The sequence below is a fragment of the Dipodomys merriami genome, unplaced genomic scaffold, assembly GCF_024711535.1.
Source record: "Dipodomys merriami isolate MVZ:Mamm:240054 unplaced genomic scaffold, mDipMer1.0.p SCAF_6, whole genome shotgun sequence".
In the NCBI taxonomy this organism is placed as follows: domain Eukaryota; kingdom Metazoa; phylum Chordata; class Mammalia; order Rodentia; family Heteromyidae; genus Dipodomys; species Dipodomys merriami.
In genome coordinates, this window is record NW_027206179.1 from 8,480,713 (window position 1) to 8,501,709 (window position 20,997).

A 20,997-nucleotide genomic window follows, 5' to 3' on the forward strand; every position below is an offset into this window, starting at 1 on the left:
ATAGGCCCCATGGTTTCCCTTATTTGCAATAGCTAGTATATGTATGAGTCAAGCGGAAAAGGTCAGATAATGTGATGTTAGGAAAATGAACCCTTAGATATGTATTTTAATGTTTTTTTCTTTCATGCATATGTTTCTAACTCATTTTTAAGATTATTTCTTTGTTGCTTTGTATGTCCCTCCCCTACAGTATAACCACTGCTTTCACTATATTTGATGTCAGTATAACTTGTGGAGGAGATGGGGAAAAACAAGTCGTTTAATGATACAGGTGGACTTGTTGTAACAATGAGAAATACAAGTTGTCATGTCCCAAATGAGCTTTACAACGTCAGTAGGGGGGGAGGGGGGGAGGGGGAGAAGGATTGGGACAGGGGGGTGGGGAGAGGGAAACTGGGAAGGGATGTGAAGGGTAAACAAAGGAGGAGGCTGCAATGCTTGGTAAGAAATGTACGCATTATCCTGCCCATGTAATTGTAGCCCCCCTGTACAGTATGTTCACAAATAAAATAAAATAAATTGAAAAAAAAAAAGAAAAAAAAGCCAGAAGTGGCGCTGTGGCTCAAGTGGTAGAGCACTAGACTTGAGCTGAAGAGCTGAGGGACAGTGCCTAGGCCCAGAGTTCAGGCCTCATGACCATACCCCCCCCCGCAAAAATAGTGACTGGAACTTAATATAAGTAATCAAAAAGAACCCCTAGATATGATGTCCCTTGTCATCCAGTATTGTACATTTCATTAGTTTTAACTTGAAATTGTTTGATTCCCTGACTCTTCGATTGGAAAGAAATGTACTAATTAGAGATTTCTTAATGTTCTTTTATCCTAAAATCTAGATGACATCTGTTATAATGGTATTCTAGTATCTAAAAAATACCTGAAAAAGGGGGCTGGGAAGGTAGCTCAGTGGTAGAGCGCTTGCCTTGCATGCATGAGGCCCTGGGTTCAATTCCCCAGCACCACATAACCAAAAAAAAAAAACCTGAAAAAGCAATAATTTCATAATTTTGAAAGGCTTATTTTCTCCCCACAATGGATATCTCAATCCACCCCTAGTTGACCTATTATTTAGGCATCTATGGTGAGAGGAATCATTTAAGAAGCCTGTACCAGAGGAAAATTGTAAATTCAAAGCAGCTGGAAAACAAATAGGAACATACAAGAGGCCTGCTGTCTAGCATGGTGCTAAAAGTTTCAATGAGTATTTTACTTCTTGTGTCCATATTTTCGGATTTCACAAATAGTAGGATAAAAGTTATGTTATGAGCCAGTTGCTGATTGCTCATGCCTGTAATCCTAGCTACTAAGGAGACTGAGATCTGAGGATCATGGTTCAAAGCCAGCTCAGGCAGGAAAGTCCATGAGACTCTTACTCATTGGAGCAAACCAAAAGTCTCTCTGTGGCTCAAGTGGTAGAGTGCTCTCTTTGAGTTGAAGAGCTGAGGGACAGTGTCCAGGACCAAAGTTCAAGCCCCATGACTGACAAAAAATGCTATTAATTTAAGGCAGTTCCTGGCTGTTGGCCAGAAATATCTTACCCTTTGGAACCATCTCTTAAAGGTTCCACAGTTCTTAGTAGTAGCATCGGTTGAAATTGAAGGCTATAGCACAAAAGCCTTTGTGGATTATGACAGGAAATTTAAAATAGCATTTAATTGATGATTGGCTTTATGTATATAAAATCATTATGCTTAATGGTTGAATGTTTAGGAACACCTGTTCTACTTCAGTGTCAGGTAATAGTCTGAAGAGGTACCAACACATATCAGATTTTCCTCAGAATCCTCACTCTGTTTGCAGTGAGAGTTGTGGTCCTGGATTCCGGAAATCCCCTCAGGTGGGAAGGGCTATCTGTTGCTTTGATTGTGCACCTTGCATAGAGAATGAGCTTTCTAATGGAACAGGTAAGTCTCTGACTACAGAAGAAATTCTCTATCTCATCCTAGTATTCCCCAATGTGTCCAAGGCAATGGAAAAGATTTGTATTTGGATTGCAGACCCAAAGTCTTCCATCTTCCAGTACTTAAATTGTAACAACTAATGGTATTACTCCTTGAAATAATAAACCTCACGGCCTTAAATTATGTATAGGATTGATTTTGCCATGATATTTTATACATATTTATCTCAAGGAAACCCTTTCTCCACTATTCAATAATTAATTTTTAAATTTTTATATTTTTAAATTTTTACTTTGGTTGTCAAGTTATGCTACAGAGGCTTTTCAGTTACATGAATCAGGTAAAGAGTACAATTGTTTTTGAACCATGTCTTCCATTCCCTGGCTCTGTGACAATTTTTCCTGTCCAATCCCACAACGACAAAATGTACAGTTCATTTTTCACATAGTGTGTAGTAAGTACCACTGGTGTATTTATTTACCTTTGTTGTATTTGTTCCACCTTTTCTGAGCCCACCTTACCTTTCCAAATACAAACTAGGTAACAAGACTAAAGGAAAAGGAACCAAGAAACAGCAACAACAGCAACTAAAAAGCATGTCTCGTTTCCTTTTCTTGGAATTCATTGCATACAACATTGTTGTATTTTTTTATTTTTTGTCCAGTCATGGTGCCTGAACTCTGGGTTTGGGCGCTGCCCCTCAGCTCTTCAGCTGAAGGCTAGCAATCTACCACTTAAGCCATAGCTACACTTCTGCTTATGTGGTGCTGAGAAACCAAACCCAGTGTCTCATTAATGCAAGGCAAGAACTCTACTACTGAGCCACCTTCCCAGACCATAACATTGTTTTCTGTGATCATTTACACCTAGCTATGAGCCTTTTTCAACCATTCCCATACATAATCTCTTTTGGCCTCAGTGAATGTCTAGGGTCCATTTAGTTTTACCATTGAGGTTAAGTATAATACCTATTAAAGACAGACTCTCCATTATCTTCCAAAATACATTTATGCTGAAAAGAACAAATAAGTTTTGCATATCTTTATTTGCCTATGCAGAATTGTTCTCACTATAGAGAAAATTCTTAGAAAGCTGAGTTTGGTTTAAGTATTAGACACAAGTGTTCTGCAGACCATGATGTGATGAATTCAAGAATATAACACAGGCCTCCTTTTGAAATTTCAAACAAACACATACAGCAATGTAAGCTATATTATTCACAATTTTCAATGGCAGTAGCAGAATCATGCACACAGTGCTGAGAGCTCATATACTAGCAGCATAAAGAATTCAGGAAATTATTTTTAATTCTTTAGAATTATGTAAAACAGACTAGTTCCAAAATGTGTTTAGTCAGTCAAAGAAAACAATGTTGTATGAAATGAATTCCAAGAAAAGGAAACAAGACATGCTTTTTAATTGCTGGTGTTGCTGTTTTTTGGTTTCTTTTCCTTTTGTCTTGTTACCTAGTTTGTATTTGGAAAGGTAAGGTGGGCTCAGAAAAGGTGGAACAAATACAACAAAGGTAAATAAATACACCAGTGGTACTTACTACACACTATGTGAAAAATGAACTGTACATTTTGTCGTTGTGAGATTGGACGGGAAAAACTGTAACAGAGCCAGGGAATGGAAGACATGGTTCAAAAACAATTGTACTCTTTACCTGATTCATGTAACTAAAAAGCCTCTGTAGAACAACTTGACTATGATGCATAGATTTTATGATATAAATGAACTTTTAGAAATGTACAAGTAGCATGTTTCTTTCCTACCTAAGAGCCACTGAGTAAGAAAATCACTATGAACAAACAAACAACGTGAGAATAAGGATGAAGTTATGGTATAGAAAAGGTGAAAACAGTTTCAGGTATTTTTATATTACTTGGTAATATAAAGGAGGGGAATTAGCAATATATGTTGAGAAACAGGAAGTACTAAAGCAAGACAAATGGTAACTCCCCTTTCTTACCAGATATGGAGCATTGTTTGAAGTGTCCATAAGATGAGTATGCCAACACAGATAGAAACCAGTGCCTTCTCAAAGCTGCAAGTTTCCTGGCTCATGAAGAACCCTTGGGAATGGCCCTGGACTGTGTGGCTCTATGTTTGTCAAAACCCACTGCTGCTATTTTTGGGATCTTTGTGAAGTATCAAGACACTCCCATTGTCAGAGCCAACAACCTGTGTCTCGGTTACATCCTGCTCATCTCCCTCATGTTCTGTTTCCTGTGTTCTTTGCTATTTATTGGCCATCCCAACACAGTCACCTGCATCCTGCAGCAAACCATATTTGGGCTTGCCTTCACTGTAGCTGTTTCCACAGTGTTGGCCAAAACTGTAACCATGGTTCTGGCTTTCAAGGCCACTTCTCCAGGGAGAAGAATAAGGTGGCTCCTGGTATCAGGGGCTCCTAACTTCATCATCCCCATCTGTACCCTCATCCAGGTGACTCTGTGGACTCTGGCTGGGAACCTCTCCTCCCTTTGTGGACACAGATGCACACTCTGAACATGGCCACATCATCATCCTGTGCAACAAGGGCTCCCTCACCGCCTTCTACTGTGTCCTGTGATACCTGGGTTCCTTGGCCCTGGCCAGCTTCACTGTGGCTTTTCTGGCCAGGAACCTGCCTGACACCTTCAATGAAGCCAAATTTCTCACCTTCAGCATGCTGGTGTTCTGCAGTGTGTGGCTCACCTTCCTTCCTGTCTACCACAGTACAAAGAGGAAGGTCATGGTGGCAGTGGAGGTCTTCTCCATCTTGGCCTCCAGTGCAGGACTTCTGTGCTGCATCTTTGTCCCCAAGTGTTACATCATTTTGATAAGACCAGATAGAGGTTCTCTGCATGGCTTCAAAGACAAAATACATACTCAGAGAAAGAAGCCTTCTTAAGATAAAACTCATGTGTTTGATGAAATGCATAGAATGTCCAAATTAAATCCACACTCCTTTTCCTATCTTATTTTATATTGTAAAAATTATTTCAACAAATATATAGATCTTACTGATTTCTCTAGTAGTAGTATAGTTACAAATTTTCGCCACTGCAGCCTAATTTTGAATTTTATTCAGCTGGTTTTGGTTTCTCTCTGCACTTAATCTTATCATTCCCAATTTCAAGTATTTTTTAAAGTTCCAGGATGTTTGTGTGTGTGTGTGTGTGTGTGTGTGTGTGTGTGTGTGTGTGTGTGTGTGTGTGTGTTTGTGTGTGTGTGTGTGTGTGTATGTATTGTTCCTGGGGTTGAACTTGGCCTGCTTACTGACCATTTCTTTCTGTCTTTTTTTTTGTTGGTTTTGGGTTTTGCACTTGGCCTGGGTACTGTCCTGAGCTCTTCACTTCAAGGTGAGCACTGTATCACTTGAGCCCATGTGCCACTTCTGGTTTTCTGGTGGTGATTTCAAGATAAGTGTCTCATGGCCTTTCCTGCCTGGACTAACTTTGAACTGTGATCCTTAAATATCAGCCTCCTGAGCAGTTAGGATTATAGGCTTGAACCACTGGCACCTGGCTGACCATTTCTTAGAAGTCATGTGACATACCCACCTTCAAATTACACAAAACCTTTTGTCCATAAGGCAGAAACATGAAATGTTTTCTCAGACTGACATTTTCCCCATTGGAACAAATTGTAATGTCTGGACCAACTACTTGAGGGCCAAACTAAATGGTTCATGTGCTTATTTCAAGTGTTGTAACACACCAGGAAATGTAACTGTGAATACAGAGCTCTGACTTCCAAACTTTCTGTTTAGAAGCTTTTTGGAGCTAGTAAACATCCTTCCAATAAAGTTACAAGATACCTCCCCATAGACTTTCCAAGTTTTTAATTTTTGCCTAAAAATGATAGGATCATCAGAAATAAAATACTTTGAAACTGAGTTAGTAAAATAAAACAAATGAAAAACAAGGAAAGGGTCTCTTCCTGAAGCCATGCAAATGTTGACTTAATTACAGGACAGACCATTTCCTGGACTGGGAGCTGATTTGCCACACTTTGTCATCTAATACAATAGAAAATAAGTAAAGAAACCTAATCTGGGTTCCAGTGTCTCCTGCCTGTTATTCTAGCTAATCAGGAGTGTGTGATGTGAGGATTGAGGTTTGAAGCCAGCACAGTGGAGAAAAGTCCATCTCCAATAAGTTTCCCAGAAAAAAGCTGAAACTGGTTATGTGACTAAAGTGGTAGTTTGCTAGCCTTGAACACCCAGGCACTCAGTTTGAAGCCTTAAGACAGGCAAAAGAAAAAAGTCTGGGAAGACTAAGGCCAGTTAACAGGTCAAAGAGGACAGTGCTTCTCCTCTCACTCTAACCCCATTCACCTACACATGTGTTGCTCTATTTCCAAATACTTGTGCAGTCATTGGCAGCATTAAGAAATTGCCTGGGCAGACAATCTACAAATTACAAACTTGACAATGATTGATAATAAGATGTAATACAGCCCTGAAAACTCAACTCCTAAAGAATGAACACCCAATTAACACATTATAATTTTTTTTTCTAAAACTTTTTTAATTTTTAATTTTTAACTTTAAAAAAATTTTGTTTTCTATTAATTTTTTTTCTTCCTCTTATAATTTTTATTTTAGGGGAATATGTGTGTACTTTTTTCTTTTTTTCTTTTTTTAAAATTTTTTTTGTTTATCTCTACTGACCATTTGATCCTTTTTTTCTTTCCTTCTCATGCTTTTCACTTTTTCTTCTCTTTCATTCTTCTTTGCGTGACTTAATTGCTGTTCCGCTCATCTCAGATATACCCGTAGTCGATTATTAGACCTTAGCCCCCATTGTGTACACACTTAATGCAGAAATTTACTACTCAATTTAAAACCTTAGACTTAAATTCCTTAATAGCAGTACTACCTCTTTATACCTATATAATATTTTAAACATTTTTATTTTTAAGTTTTTCACATTTCCTTTCTATCCCTCCCTTTCTCTTATTCTATTCACGTTCTTCTCTGAATATTACATTTTCAAATTTGCATAATTTTTAAATGTTGGACTTTTTAATTTTTAATTTTTGTTTTTCTATTTTTTCTTGTCTCTTTTTTCTTTCTCTTTCTTCTTTTTTTCTTTCTCTCTTCTATCATTCTATCTCACCTATATCTCACTTTGAGATTAGGAATTAGTTAAGTTAACTCTCCCACTGCCTTTCTACATCCCTCTATGCTTACTTTTACCCATGTCTCTCCCTAAACCTAATAATTCCTGTTTGCCAAAGGCTTCTTTGGGGTTCTTAGCCCATTAATACATAGTTATTTGATGTTGAATAGATATATGTGTGGAACTAGATTGCATCTGCAGACTTTTGACTGTGCAACTACAGACTTTGGTTGATGCTTGCCTTAATGTCTTTCTAACACATTTGTAAGATTATTTATTTGTTGCTTTGCATGTCCCTCCCCCACAGTATAACCCCTGCTTTCACTGTATTTGATGTCAGTATAATTTGTGGAGGGGAAGGGAAAAAACAAATCGTTTAACTAGGGATACGGGTGGACCCATTGCAACAATGAGACATACAAGTCGTTAGGTCGAAAACGAACTTTACAACTTTGGTGGGGAGGGGAGGAGGGTTGGGTGGGGAAGCGGGGGAGGATAGGATGGGAAGGGGAAACAAAGGAGGAGGCTACAATGCTTGATAAAATGAACTCATTATCTTGCCCATGTAAATTTAATCCCTCTGTACAGTATTTTCACAATAAAAAAAAGAAAAAAATATTAGTGCCAGAATCCAGCAGCTCACACATGTAATCCTTGCTATTCAGGAGCTGAGATGTGAGGATCATGGTTCAGTTCTGGCATGGTCAGGAAAGTCCATGAAACTCTTCTCTCCAATTAACCATCAAAAACCCAGAAGTAACAATGTGGCTCAAGTGGTACAGTGACAGTGCTTGCCTTCTGATGAAGGGCTCAGGGACAGTGTCTAGACCCAGAGATCAAGCCCCATGAGATACAAAAGAAAATGTCCCAAAGAAAAACATAGATATATCTGGAATTAATGGATGATGGTATAACTATCACACTGTAACAAAATGAACATGAATCATTTGGCTATAAATACTATAAAGAAATGGACTTCAAATTAAATAAATATACCTTCTACAAAGCACAAAGACTTAGGAAAGGTAAAGAAAGAGAGAGAATGGAAAAAGAGAAAAGGGGAGAGAAAGAAGAGATACAGTTTCAAATAACTTGAGAGACCACCTAGGAAATAGCACAATACAGACATTCAGGAATGAAAGATAAAAATGCCTGTACTATAAAAATTTCCTCCTAATTTGAATCATCCAAACTACAGATAAGCAATGTTCCCTATTGATGAGAATATTTTTATAACAAATTCAATACCAGTAGCAACAATAATTGATAATAATATATACATAATATAAGTGAAGTACAAATATATAAAGACATATAAGTGCAAGAGATTATTGCAGAAGAACCTCTAAATGAGTAAAATTATTTTCTATATGATTAGATGAAGACAAAAATCACTCAGTTTTAATACTAGATAGGGAAAGCCATGGTAAAGGCAGACAGTATTGCAGACAAATGAAGGGGAAAACAAGTGCCACTCAAAGTGTTAAAGAATTAAGCCTATTTCTCTGGTGGACCCAGAAGACTTCCTATTCCAAAGTCTGAGTCCTAACCAACAGTAGTAAAATTCTAGAATAACATAGGTTCCTAATGCCAGTTTTGGTGGGTGCACATTATTTGAACTTTTCTCCTAAAAGTTACCGTTTCTCAGAAATTGTAGGTGTGTAACAAGTTCTCCAAAATTACAGAACGTGCAGAAAATGACAAAGGAAACAAGTGTGATGACAGAAGCTAAATATCAGGGTACTTCTGGTCAAGGAGGTTTTAACATCCAGGCCTTTCCTTATCAGGTTGGGCTAGTTGTGATAATGACATTGTTGGGCCAGTTCTTTTTTTATTGTGAAAATACCATAGAGAGGGGTTAAAATTACATTGGCAAGCTAGTAAGTACATTTCTTATCAAGCATTTTTGCCTCCTCCTATATTTCCCCTTCCCATCCCTTCTGATCTCCACTTCCCACCCCTTCACACAACCCCTACCACACTCCAACTCCCACCCACCCACCCACCCTCTCCCGACCAAAGGTGTAAAGATTGTATTTCAACATAACGTCTTGTATGTCTCATTGTTGCAATGGATCCACCTGTATCCCTATTTAAATAATTTGTTTATTCCCTTCCCATCCACAAATTATACCAACATAAAATATAGTGAAAACAGGGGTTATACCATGGGGGAGGGATATACAAAGCAAGAAAGAAATCATCTTATAAAAAATGTTGGAAACAATCCCAAGAAAGGAAAAAAAAACAGTTGAATCCTTATCTTGGGGTTCATTTCATCTAACATCAACTTGTCTGACAATTTCTGTTTGTCTCAGACATATACTAGTTATTGCAAATAAGGGAAACCATGGGACATATGTTTCTTTGGGCCTGGCTTACTTCGCTTAATATAATTTTTTCCAAGTCTTTCCATTTTCTGACAAATGGGGCAATGTCATTCTTTCTGATGGAGGCATAGAATTCCATTGTGTATATATACCACATTTTCTTGATCCATTCATCTACTGAGGGGCATCTGGGTTGGTTCCAGATCTTAGCTATGGTAAATAATGCTGCAATAATCATGGTTGTGCTGTTAGCTTTAGTATGGTCTTGTTTGTGATCATTTGGGTAAATGCCCCAAAGTGGGATTGCTGGGTCATAGGGGAGCTCTATGTGGAGTCTTTTGAGGAACCTCCATATAATTTCCAATGGGGTTGAACAAGTTTACACTCTGACCAACAATGCAGAAAGGTTCTTTTCTCTACACATCCCCTCCAGCATCTGTTGTTATTAGACTTCTTAATTATAGCCATTCTAACTGGGGGATGTTGTTATGATTTGCATTTGTTTTATGGCAAGGAAGGTTGAGCATTTCTGCCTCTGTCTATTGGCCATCCTTCTTTCTTCTTCAGAGAAGTTTCTCTTTAAGTCTTTACCCATTTATTTATTGAGCAGTTGTTTCTTTGAGGATTTGTTGTTGGGGGATTTAATTTTTTGAGTTCCAATTATATTTTAGATATGAGACCCTTGTCCGTTGTATGGCTAGTGAAGATCTTCTCGCAATCCATGGGCTTTCTATTGATCTTGCTAGCTATGTCCTTTGCCATGCAGAAACTCTGCAATTTCATCCAATCCCAATTGCCCAACCTTTCTTTGATTTGTTGCGTTTCTGGGTCTCTATTAAGAAAATTTTGGCCTCTGCCAAAGAGACCTAGGGTTTCTCCTATTCCATCCTGTAATGTTTTCAGAGTGTCTGCTTTGACTCCGAGGTCTTTGATCCATTTGGAGTTGATTCTGGTGCAGGGTGATATAGAAGGATCTAGATTTAGTTTTCTACAAGTAGTTAACCAATTTTGCCAGCACCATTTACTGAAGAGGCTGTATTTCTTCCATTCTATTTTTTTAGCTCCCTTATTGAAGATTAGATGGCTATAGGCCTGTGGGTTCATTTCTGGGTTTTCATATCTATTCCATTGGTTCTGAGGTCTGTTCTTGTGCCAGTACCAAGCTGTTTTAACTACTATGGTTTTGTAGTAGAGTTTGAAATGTGGTATTAATATTCCTCAAGCCCTGTTCTTTCTGTTAAGGATCGTTTTTGCTATTCAGTCTTTTAATGTTCCATATGAATTTTTGGATTGCCTCTTCTATTTCCTTGAAGAATGAGGTTGGGATATTGATAGGTATCACATTGAATTTGTAGATAGCCTTGGGAAGTATTGCCATTTTCACGATGTTGATCCTTCCAATCTAGTAGCATGGGAGATTTTCCCTCTTTCTAATTTCTGTTTTGATTTCCTTTTTCAAGTTTTTAAAGTTTTCATCATAGAGGTCCTTCACTTCTTTGGCTAAGTTAATCCTTAGGTATTTTATTTGGTGGGTTACAAAAGGAGTTGCTTTGTGATTTCAACCACACTTTTCTCATTGTTGACATACAGAAAAGCCATTGATTTTTCAGGGTTAATTTTATACCCTGCTATTTTGCCAAAGTTTTGAATCAGCTTGAGTAATTTGGGAGTGGAGTCCGTGGGATTCTTTAGATAGAAAATCATATCATCTGGAAAGAGGGAGAGTTTTACTTCTTCTTTCCTATTTGGATCCCTTTTATGTTTTCATCTTGTCTTATTGCTGTAGCCAGGCATTCTAATAGTAGATTGAAGAGAAGTGGAGAGAGTGGACATCCTTGTCTCATTTTGAGTTAAGAGGAAATGGCTTTAGTTTTTCACCATTAAGTTTAATGCTGGCTGTAGATTTGTCATATGCAGCCTTTATTGTATTGAGGAATGTTCCCTGGATTCCTAGTTTTTTCCAGAGCCTTCATCATAAAGGGGTGTTGGATCTTGTCAAATGCTTTTTCTGCATCTATTGAGATAACCATGTGGTTCTTAATGCTTGTTCTGGTTGATGTGATGAATTATATTAATTGATTTCCTTATAGTGAACCAGTTTTGCATCCCTGAAATGAATCCTGTTTGATCATGGTGTATGATTTTTTGGATGAATTTTTGAAGTCTATTGGCCAAAATTTTGTTGAGAAGTTTTGCATCAATGTTCATCAAAAAATGGGCCTATAGTTCTCTTTCTTTGATGTGTCCCTGCCTGGTTTTGGTATGAGGGTTATGATGGCTTCATAGGATGAGTTTGGTAGTGAATTTTCTGTTAATTTCATTGAAGAGTTGGAGGAGTATTGGTGTGAGTTTTGCTTTGAATGCCTTGTAGAATTCTGCTGTAAATCCATCCAAATCTGGACTTTACTTAGTTGGAAGGTGTAGGGAGCCGGGGCGAACGCCATTAGATGGCGCCCACTCCCTTGCAGCTTTGAGGTAACCACTCCATTTCAGGCGGTGCTTGGCGGGACGGTGGGTCCTGGGCTTTGCTCGTGCGCGAGCCACGTAGAGTCCCCAGCCAATCCCGTGGCACCTGGTGACGGTGAAAGGCAGATGACCAATGATAGACCGACCCGTGTCCCTATTCCCTATATAAGCGGCCATGTTTTGGGTGCACGCTCTCTCGCGCTCAAGCTCTCCCAACAATTAAAAGGCTCTCCAATAAAGCGTGATCTGAGAAGACTCCTGGTGTGGTGGTCGTTCTTCCTCGCTGGTCGAGAAGGCGTTCGCCGCAGGAAGGTCTCTTATTGCTGTTTCTCTTCCCATGCTTGATATTGTTCTATAAAGTTGGCTTAACTGATATTTGTTTACTAGGAAATATTTGCTAGGAAATAGATCATTTCTTCCAGATTCTCAAACTTATTAGAAAAAGGTTTGAGAAGTATTCCCTTATACTGTTCTGAATATTGGTTGTTTCCGTGGTGATGTTTCTATGCTTATCTCTGAGTTTATTTATTTGTGTGTGTTCTCTTCTTTTTCTGATAAGATTTGTCAGTTTTGTTAATTTTTTCGAAGAACCAACTCTTTGTTTTGGTGATTCTTTCTATGGCCTTTTGGATTCTAATTCATTTAATTCTGATTTAATTTTAATTATTTCTTTCCATGGACTGGATTGGGGTTTATCCTGCTGCTCTTTTTCAAGGAGCTTCAGATGTCTCATCAAATTGTTGGTTTCAGATTTCTCCAATTTGTTGATGTAGGAACTCAGAGCTATAAACTTGCCTCTGAGTACTGCCTTTGCTGTTTTCCAGAGGAGCTGGTAGTTTGTGTGTTCATTTTTGTTGAATATCATGAACATTTGAATTTCCTTTCTAATCTCTACCATGAACCACTGGTGATTCAACAGTGTGTTGTTCAGCCTCCATGTGTTACTGGACTTTCTTTGGTGGCTTTTGGTGTTGAGTTCTAATTTTATTCACTTGTGGTCTAAGAGAATGCAAGATATAACCTCAATGTTTCTGACTTTGGACAAGTTTGCTTTGTGACCTAAACTATGGTCTAGTTTGGAAAATGTTCTGTGTGCTGCTGAGAAAAACGTGTATTCTGATGCTACTGGGTGAAATATTTGGTAGATGTCTGTTAAATCTTGTTGATCTATACAATTCTTTAGATCTGCGGGTTTCTCTGTTGAATTTTTGCCGACTTGATTTATCTAGTGGGGATAGTGGTGTGTTAAAGTCCCCAACTATTAATCATTGGATGTATGTGAGATTTGAGGGAAAGTAGTGTTTCTTGGATAAATTTTGGTGCTCCCTTGTTTGACAAACAGATATTTAGAATTTTAATATCCTCCTGAAGGAGAGATCCCGCCAATTAGTATGTAGTGACCTTCTCTATCTCTTCTCACTAACCTTAATTTGAAGACTATTTTATCTGATATTAGGATTGCATCCCCCATCTGTTTTTGGGGTACATATGCTTGGTAGATTTTGTTCCAGCCTTTCACTTTCAAAATGTGTTTGTTTTTATGGGCAAGGTGTGACTCCTGAAGGCAGCAGATAGAAGGATCTTGCATTTTGATCCAACTAGACAGTCTTTGTCGCTTAATGGGAGATTTAAGTCTGTTAATATTGAGAGGTAGGACTGAGAGGTGTTTGGTAGTTCCTGCCATGTTATCCATCTTCTTGGGGGCTTTGGCAACTGGGTTCTTCCTGTGGGTCTTGGATTCTCAATTTGTGTGTGGTATCTTAGCCTTTATTGTGGTCTTGTTAGTTTTCTATGTGTAGGACATCTTTAAGTATATTTTGCAGGGCTGGTTTGGTGGATTTATATTGTTTCAGTTTTTCTTTGCTATGGAAGGTTTTTTCGTTGACCTTCACTTATGAAAGATAGTTTAGTTGGGTACAGTGTTCTTAGTTGATAGTTGTTTGTCTTTAGGGCACGGCATACAGCATTCCATGCTCTTCTTGCTTTAATTATCTCTGCTGAGAAATCTGAGGTGATTCTAATTTATTTTCCTTTATAGGTGATTGATCCTTTCTCCTTGACAGCTTTAAGGATCTTTTCCTTGGTCTGAATGGATCCTCTGAGGATTATAATGTGATGATGGGATGTCCTATTCTGGTCTGGTCTATCTGGAGTTTTAAAAGCTTCTTGTATCTGAATAGGCCTATCTCTTTGCATGTTTTGGAAGTTCTCTGCTAGGATCCTGTTAAACAAATTTCCTAGACCATTAACTTCTGTCTCTAGGTGCTTTTCTATACCTATTATCCTCCGATTAGGCCTTCTGATGGTGTCTTCCAAATGTTGAATAGGTCTGTCATATTTTTTGGATTTGTCTTCGATAATTGTATGTTCTTTCTCTATAATATCTAGGCTCTCTTCAATCCCTGAGATTCGATCTTCTGCAATGTCTAACCTACTGTCAAGACTTTCTACTTTGTTTTTTGTATTTCTTTGCCTTCTAATTGATGGGCTTTGATGGCTTCAAATTCTTTGTTGGAGCTTTATTTTAGATCTTGTATGAACTTCTAGACTTCCTTAATTTGGTGTTCAGTGTTTAGTCTCAAATCACTTAATTGATTGGTTATGGTTTCCTTGGACTCCCCTCCCTTCTGTCAGGTTCCATTCAGCATTCCCTTTGTGTCTCCCTGAATTCTTTCAACTGTCTGGTTATGGATTCCATGAATGTCTCTATTGATCTTTGTCTATTCTCTTCCTGCTCGGGCAATTCCTCTATTACTCTTTGATCAGTTTCCTCACGTTCACGCAATTCCTGTAGTTCTCTTTGACTGTTCTCAGCCTGCACATGCTATTTCTGTGTCTCTCTTTGTTCTCAGCTGCTGATACCATTCCTGTATGAATCGTTGAGTAGCTTCCTCACGCTCACGAGATTCCTGTATTGATCTTTCGTTTGCCTCCTCTCTCTCTGTATCATGCTCATACTGAGTCCTTTGCAGGTTTTCAATCTTTTCATTCACCATATTTGCCAGTAGTGTTTGTAGAGCTTTTGGGAACTCTCCTCTGGATTATTCATTAAGTGTTCTGTCATCTGATTATCATAAGTGGGAGTTGAGATACCTGGACTTGCCATTTTTCTGGCTTGTTCTGCCCATTTGGTATGAAAGTAACACCAATTTTGTGCTAGAACACTATTTTAAGGCAAGCATCAACCAAAGTTCTGTAGTTGCACAGTCAAAATGCTGCAGATACAATATAGTTCAGCAGATACAATCCATTCAACCTCAAATAACTATTGAATAATGGGTTAAGAACAGTAAGGAAGAATTTGGCAAACCAGAAATTATTAGCTTTAGGGGAAATGTGGGGTAAAATAGGATAAGAGGGTTGTGGAAAGGTAAAAGGAGAGTAAAATTAAGCAAGTCCTAATCTCAAAGAGGGAAATGGATTGGTCAGAATGATAGGAAAGGGAGAAAAAAAGAGACAAGAAAATATGGAAAAACAAAATTTAAATTTAAAAAGTGAAACTTAAAAAATATTTATGTTTAAAGATGATATTGAGGGAAGGAGAGGATAGGATTAGAAGAGAGGAGGGATAGGACAGACAAGAAAAAATAAAAAATAAAAATTCTTTAAAAATTATATAGGTATAAAGAGAAAATACTGCTATTAAAGAATTTAAGCCTAAGAGGTTGTGAATTGAGTAATAAATTTCTGAATTAAATGTGTACACAATGGGGAATAAGGTCTAATAATTGAAGACAGGTATACATCTGAGGATGAGCAGAACAGCAATTAAGTCACGCAAAAAAGAAAGAGAAAAAAATGAAAAAAATATGAAGAAAAACAAAGGACCAAAAGGTCAATAGAGATAAAACACACACACACACACACACACACACACACACACACACACACACACACACACACACACACACACACATCTAAAATAAAAATTATAAGAAAAAAAGATTAAACAATTAAAAACTTAAAAATTAAAAAAGGTACAAAAAAGAGTTATTTAATTTTTCTGAGGAGCAGGGGGATGGGAAGATCCTGTATCTCCCTTGTGTCCATAACCAGTCTCTTGGTGGAGTCTCTGGTCTGCTTGTGGTGTTTGGTTTTCCTGTGGCTTGATTGGTTTCTTAAGTCTGTTTGTTTGAGCAGACAGAAACATGCTCTGCTTTACCCAGGATTTTGTGATCCTCCTCCCAGGCTAGTTCAGTGGGAGGGAGATCTGCTTTGAGTGTAACAAAAGAGGGAGATGGCTGTTTCCTCTAATTTGTAGATGCTGTGATGAGGCTACGTTCTGGGTAGAGTTGAGGCTTTTCAGCAAACAGTAGCTTTTCCCTGAGGGGCTAGCTCCAGAGACACTCACAGAGTCCAGCCAGGAACCATTCTCAGGGTTTATGTTTACTGAGTTTAATTGATTGTCTAGGCTGCTGTAGGGATGAGCAGCCTCTGGCTCTGTTTACCCAGTGAAGAAAGTCACTCCTCTGGGTGTGGAGCTTCCTCTGCCAGGGCTGGGTGACTTTCCCCTGAGTGGAGCTGAGCCTGGCAGGTCAGATCAGGTTCCTGTGACCTGCTCAATGACTGTCTTCTTCCAAGGCCTGAGTTTGAGCTAGCTGCTCAGTCAGGCCTTTGTCAGTATCAAAGATGGAGATGTCTGGTGCGCGGGGGGGGGGGGGGGGGGAGGAGGGGGGAGGGGAGTGGTTGCCTTCCCTCCCTCCTCTGCTCCCTGAGAAAGGGTGAGGATGTCAGGGTTCTACTCACGCCAGAGTCTTGGTTCCTGGGTCGTCTCTGGTCTGCTATCTGCAGGATGAAGATATCTGCTCCTTGTCAGTTCTTGTTGGTGCTGAGTATAATCCGCTCACCCGCTGCATCTGGCACCTTTGTACTGGACTCTCTGTGTTGTAGGTATGGTGGCTATGGCTGCCACTGCAGCTGCCAAGGCTGCCGCAGCCCCTGCTACCAGCAAGTGCTCAGATCTGTCTCCTTGCCTGGATTTCACCTCTCTGTCCAAACTCTCTGTACTGTAACAGCACACTTAGTGTGATTCTCTGGCCTAGGACTCCTCACCGAAAAACTAAAACTGCTTTCTATGAGAGGCTTGTTTAGCCTCCAGCTTCTCCTCCACCATCTTCCTATTGGGCTAGTTCTAATGGAAGTTTTTTGTTCCTCATCCACAGAACTCTAGAGAATGTCTGAATAATACTTTGGCTTTCTATTCTACAGACAAAAGTGTTCAATCACTCCTGTAGAGGAATTGAAAGTGATGACCTATAATGAAATTTTCATCTAAACCTTCTGACACTGAAGTGTAATGTTTCTTGAAAATGAGCCAGTTCTCCAACACTGTGTCCCACAATTCCGTTCTGACCCTTCTATGGTTCAGCACAGTGCAGATAAGTTCAGCCCCCACTGTTAGCACGCTGCTTGCACTGCAGATGCCAGTCCAGAACACATGCTTGTACTTCTAGGTCCCTAGTCACCTTTCTGAAGTGATAGAGGGTTGGTGCCATTAGTTACTACATTAACCACAATTCAGGCATTGTCTGAAACAGTTTTATGGGAAAAATATGCAGCTATACCTCATTTCATACTAGAAGCTGTCACATAGACCACTTCTTAAAACCCATATTACAAAGCCAGGCTCTGGTGGCTCATGCTTCTAATCCTAGCTACTCAAGAGGCTGAGATCTGAGGATCATGGCTCAAAGCCAACCCTAGCCAGGAAAGTCCATGAGAATCTTATCTCCAATAAACCACTCAGAAAACTGGAAGTGGTGCTGTGGCTCACCTTGAGCTAAAGAGCTGAGGGACAGCACCCAGGCCCAGAGTTTAAGCCCCATGACCTACCAAAAACAAAAAAACCCTCATATTACATACCTACACTCAAATTCAAAACCTCTGCAGTGCAGTGATTCCTCAGGACACTAAACCTTCACTATGATGCAGCCATACCACTCCTGGGTATCTGCACTGAACACCATGAGCAAAAACATGATAAAGGCAGCTTCACCCATGTTCATTGCTGCACTATTCACAATTGCCAAGATATGAAAACAGCCCAGATGCCACATAATAGTTGAGCATATCAAAAAATGTGGCAGGGGTTATACCGTGGGGAACTATGTTTCTTTGGGTCTGGCTTACGTCACTTAATATAATTTTTCCAAGTCTTTCCATTTCCTAACAAATGGGGCAATGTCATTCTTTCTGATGGAGGCATAGAATTCCATTGTGTATATATACCACATTTTCTTGGTCCATTCATCTAGTGAGGGGCATCTGGGTTGCTTCCATATCTTAGCTATGGAAATAATGCTGCAATAATCATGGTTGTGCTGTTAGCTTTAGTATGGTCTTGTTTGTGATCATTTGGGTAAATGCCCCAAAGTGGGATTGCTGGGTCATAGGGGAGCTCTATGTGGAGTCTTTTGAGTAACCTCCATGCTACTTTCCAAAGTTGTTGACCAAGTTTGCACTCTGACCAACAATGCAGTAAGGTTCCCTTATGCCCACATCCCCTCCAGAATCTGTTGTTATCAGAGTTCTTGATTATACCCATTCTAACTGGGGTGCAGTGGTATCTCAATGCTATTTTGATTTGCCTTTCTTTTATGGCTAGAGAGATTGAGCATTTCTTCATGTGTCTATTGTGGGGCAGGGGGAGATGGGGAGGGTTGGGAAGAGGAAACAAAGGAGGAGGCAACAATGCTTGATAAGAAATGTACTCATTACCTTGCCCATGTAATTGTAATCCCTCTGCATGGCATTTTCACAATAAAATAAATAAATAAAATTTTAAAAATGTGACATGTATAAACAATGGAATTTTACACAGACAATAGAATGAATAAATTAATGTCATTGGAAGGGAAATGGATGGAACTAGAAAAAATCATGTTAAATGAGGTAAGCCAAGCTCAGAGAAACAGTCAGTGCGTGTTATATCTGATAGGCAGAAATTAGATCTAAAAGATACTGAGATATGATAAAATATACTGGATTCTAGATACTCAGATATATTGAGACCTAAAGGAGACAGTCGTGAGAAATAAACACAGAGGTGCGATGCCTACTTGGCTCTTCATAGTAAGATAAAAATTTATATATATATATGTACATTTCATGCATAAATTAAATGTATTTGTATGTATTTATAACTATGAAATATATTTATTTTATATATTAAATTATTGAATAAATACTTATATTCATACATATAAATTACATATTATATTATGTATCAATTATATATCATATATACATTATATATTGTAGATCTATATTCTATATAATATTTACACTACATATATGCACATTATATATAAAGTTGTTTTTGGGAGGGGTCCAGTTGTGGGCCTGAACTCTGGGCTTGGGCGCTGTCCCTCAGCTCTTCAGCTCAAGGCTAGGACTCTACCATTTGAGCCACAGCACCACTTCCGGCTACTTTTTCTCTGCTTATGTGGTGCTGAGGAATCGAACCCAGGGCCTCATGAATGCAAGGCAAGCGCTCTACCACTGAGCCACCTTCCCAGCCCCGACATTATATATAAAGTTATATATGTATATATCAAGCAAACTTCAAGATATGAAAACTAGAGAACACTTCATTCTAAATTTGTTTTTTATTTTTTATATTTATTTTTTCATGCTTTTGTCTCCTTATTCTTTTTTTTTCTTTTTTTTTTTTTGCCAGTCATGGGGCCTGAACTCTGGGCCTGGACGCTGTCCCTCAGCTCTTCAGCTCAAGGTTAGCACTCTACCACAGGAGCCACAGTGCCACTTCCAGCTTTTTCTGTTTATGTGGTGCTGAGGAATCGGACCCAGGGCCTCATGCTTGGAAGGCATGCACTCTACCGCTGAGCTACCTTCCCAGCCCCTGTCTCCTTATTCTTATGTATGGTATTTTCACGTGAATATCTTTAGGAGGATACAGAACTCAGGAGAAAAGGGTGAAACAGTATAGCACTGGAACTCATTGAACACTGGTGCAAAAGAACTATAGATCTTGTCAGGGAGTTGGGAGCAAAGGACTAGTGGATAGTGGGTAAACAAAAGTAACTGTATGGAAGAAAATGTGCTCATTACCTCACATAATTGCTCATGTAATTGTAATCTCTGTGTGCCTCACCTGTATAAGAACAGTAAAGTAAATTAATTTTAAAAAAAAGAACTCAATATCAAGGTAGGTTACAGTGTATCATGCCTGTAGTCCTTGCTGAGATCTGAGGATTGCAGTTCCTAGCTAACCTAAGCAGGGAAGGGAGGACTCATCTCCTATAAATCACCAAAAAGACAGTAGGAGCTCAGGTGAGACAGCCACTGAAGGAGACTGGGTCTAAGTTACATGGCCTTGTTCTCACAGCCATCCTGGTGCCTTGCTGGGTGGAGGGGGCTTTCTACCCAGCTCTGAAAAGCCTAGGGGTGAGAGAGCCCATGTAGCTTAACCTTTGGTAGGAAAGCTTTGCTACACAGAATGCTCTGATTCTGCCTTGATTATCTCACTGTTTCCCTATATGGAAATTGTGAAGGATGTCTCCCTATGTGAAAAGAATTAACCTGACCATTGAGCTACTTTCCGAGATGGAAAATTCTGCTGGTACATGATCCTTTTGCTATATGGTCTGTTTCAGTTGGATTTGGATCTTTGAGACAGGAGTCCACCAGCAGACTCCGGCACTCTAATAAATACTCCCAATTTGACCTCTCAAAATGTGGCTTCTTTGTTTATTGCCAACTCAGTTCTGGCTGCAACTTTAGCAAAAAACTTATTTTGGGGTTCATTTCGCCTAACATCAACTTATCTGACCATTTCTGCTTGTCTCAGACATATACTAGTTATTGCAAATAAGGGAAACCATGGGACCTATGTTTCTTTGCACCTGGCTTACTTCACTTAATATAATTTTTTCCAAGTCTTTCCATTTCCTAACAAATGGGGCAATGCCATTCTTTCTGATGGAGGCATAGAATTCCATTGTGCATATATACCACATTTTTTTGATCCATTCATCTACTGAGGGACATCTGGGTTGGTTCCTCCTCCCCCACGGTATAACCCCTGCTTTCACTGTATTTTATGTTCATATAATTTTTGGAGGGGAAGGGAAAAAAACAAATTGTTTAAATAGGTATACAGGTGGACCCATTGCAACAATGAGATGTACAAGATGTTACATTGAAAAAAGAACTTTACAACTTTGGTGGG

At 39.0% G+C, this 20,997-nt stretch overlaps 1 protein-coding gene across 1 annotated transcript in view; it reads left to right on the plus strand.

Moving 5' to 3' along the window:
• Positions 1–20,997, plus strand: part of LOC138814242 (vomeronasal type-2 receptor 116-like) — a 56,553-nt gene that overhangs the window by 13,017 nt on the left and 22,539 nt on the right. The window contains exons 5-8 of the mRNA XM_070003254.1: positions 1,730–1,903; positions 3,924–4,348; positions 11,713–11,816; positions 16,698–16,815. Of these exons, the coding sequence (XP_069859355.1) occupies positions 1,730–1,903; positions 3,924–4,348; positions 11,713–11,816; positions 16,698–16,815 (821 nt within the window). The remainder of the gene's footprint in view (positions 1–1,729; positions 1,904–3,923; positions 4,349–11,712; positions 11,817–16,697; positions 16,816–20,997) is intronic.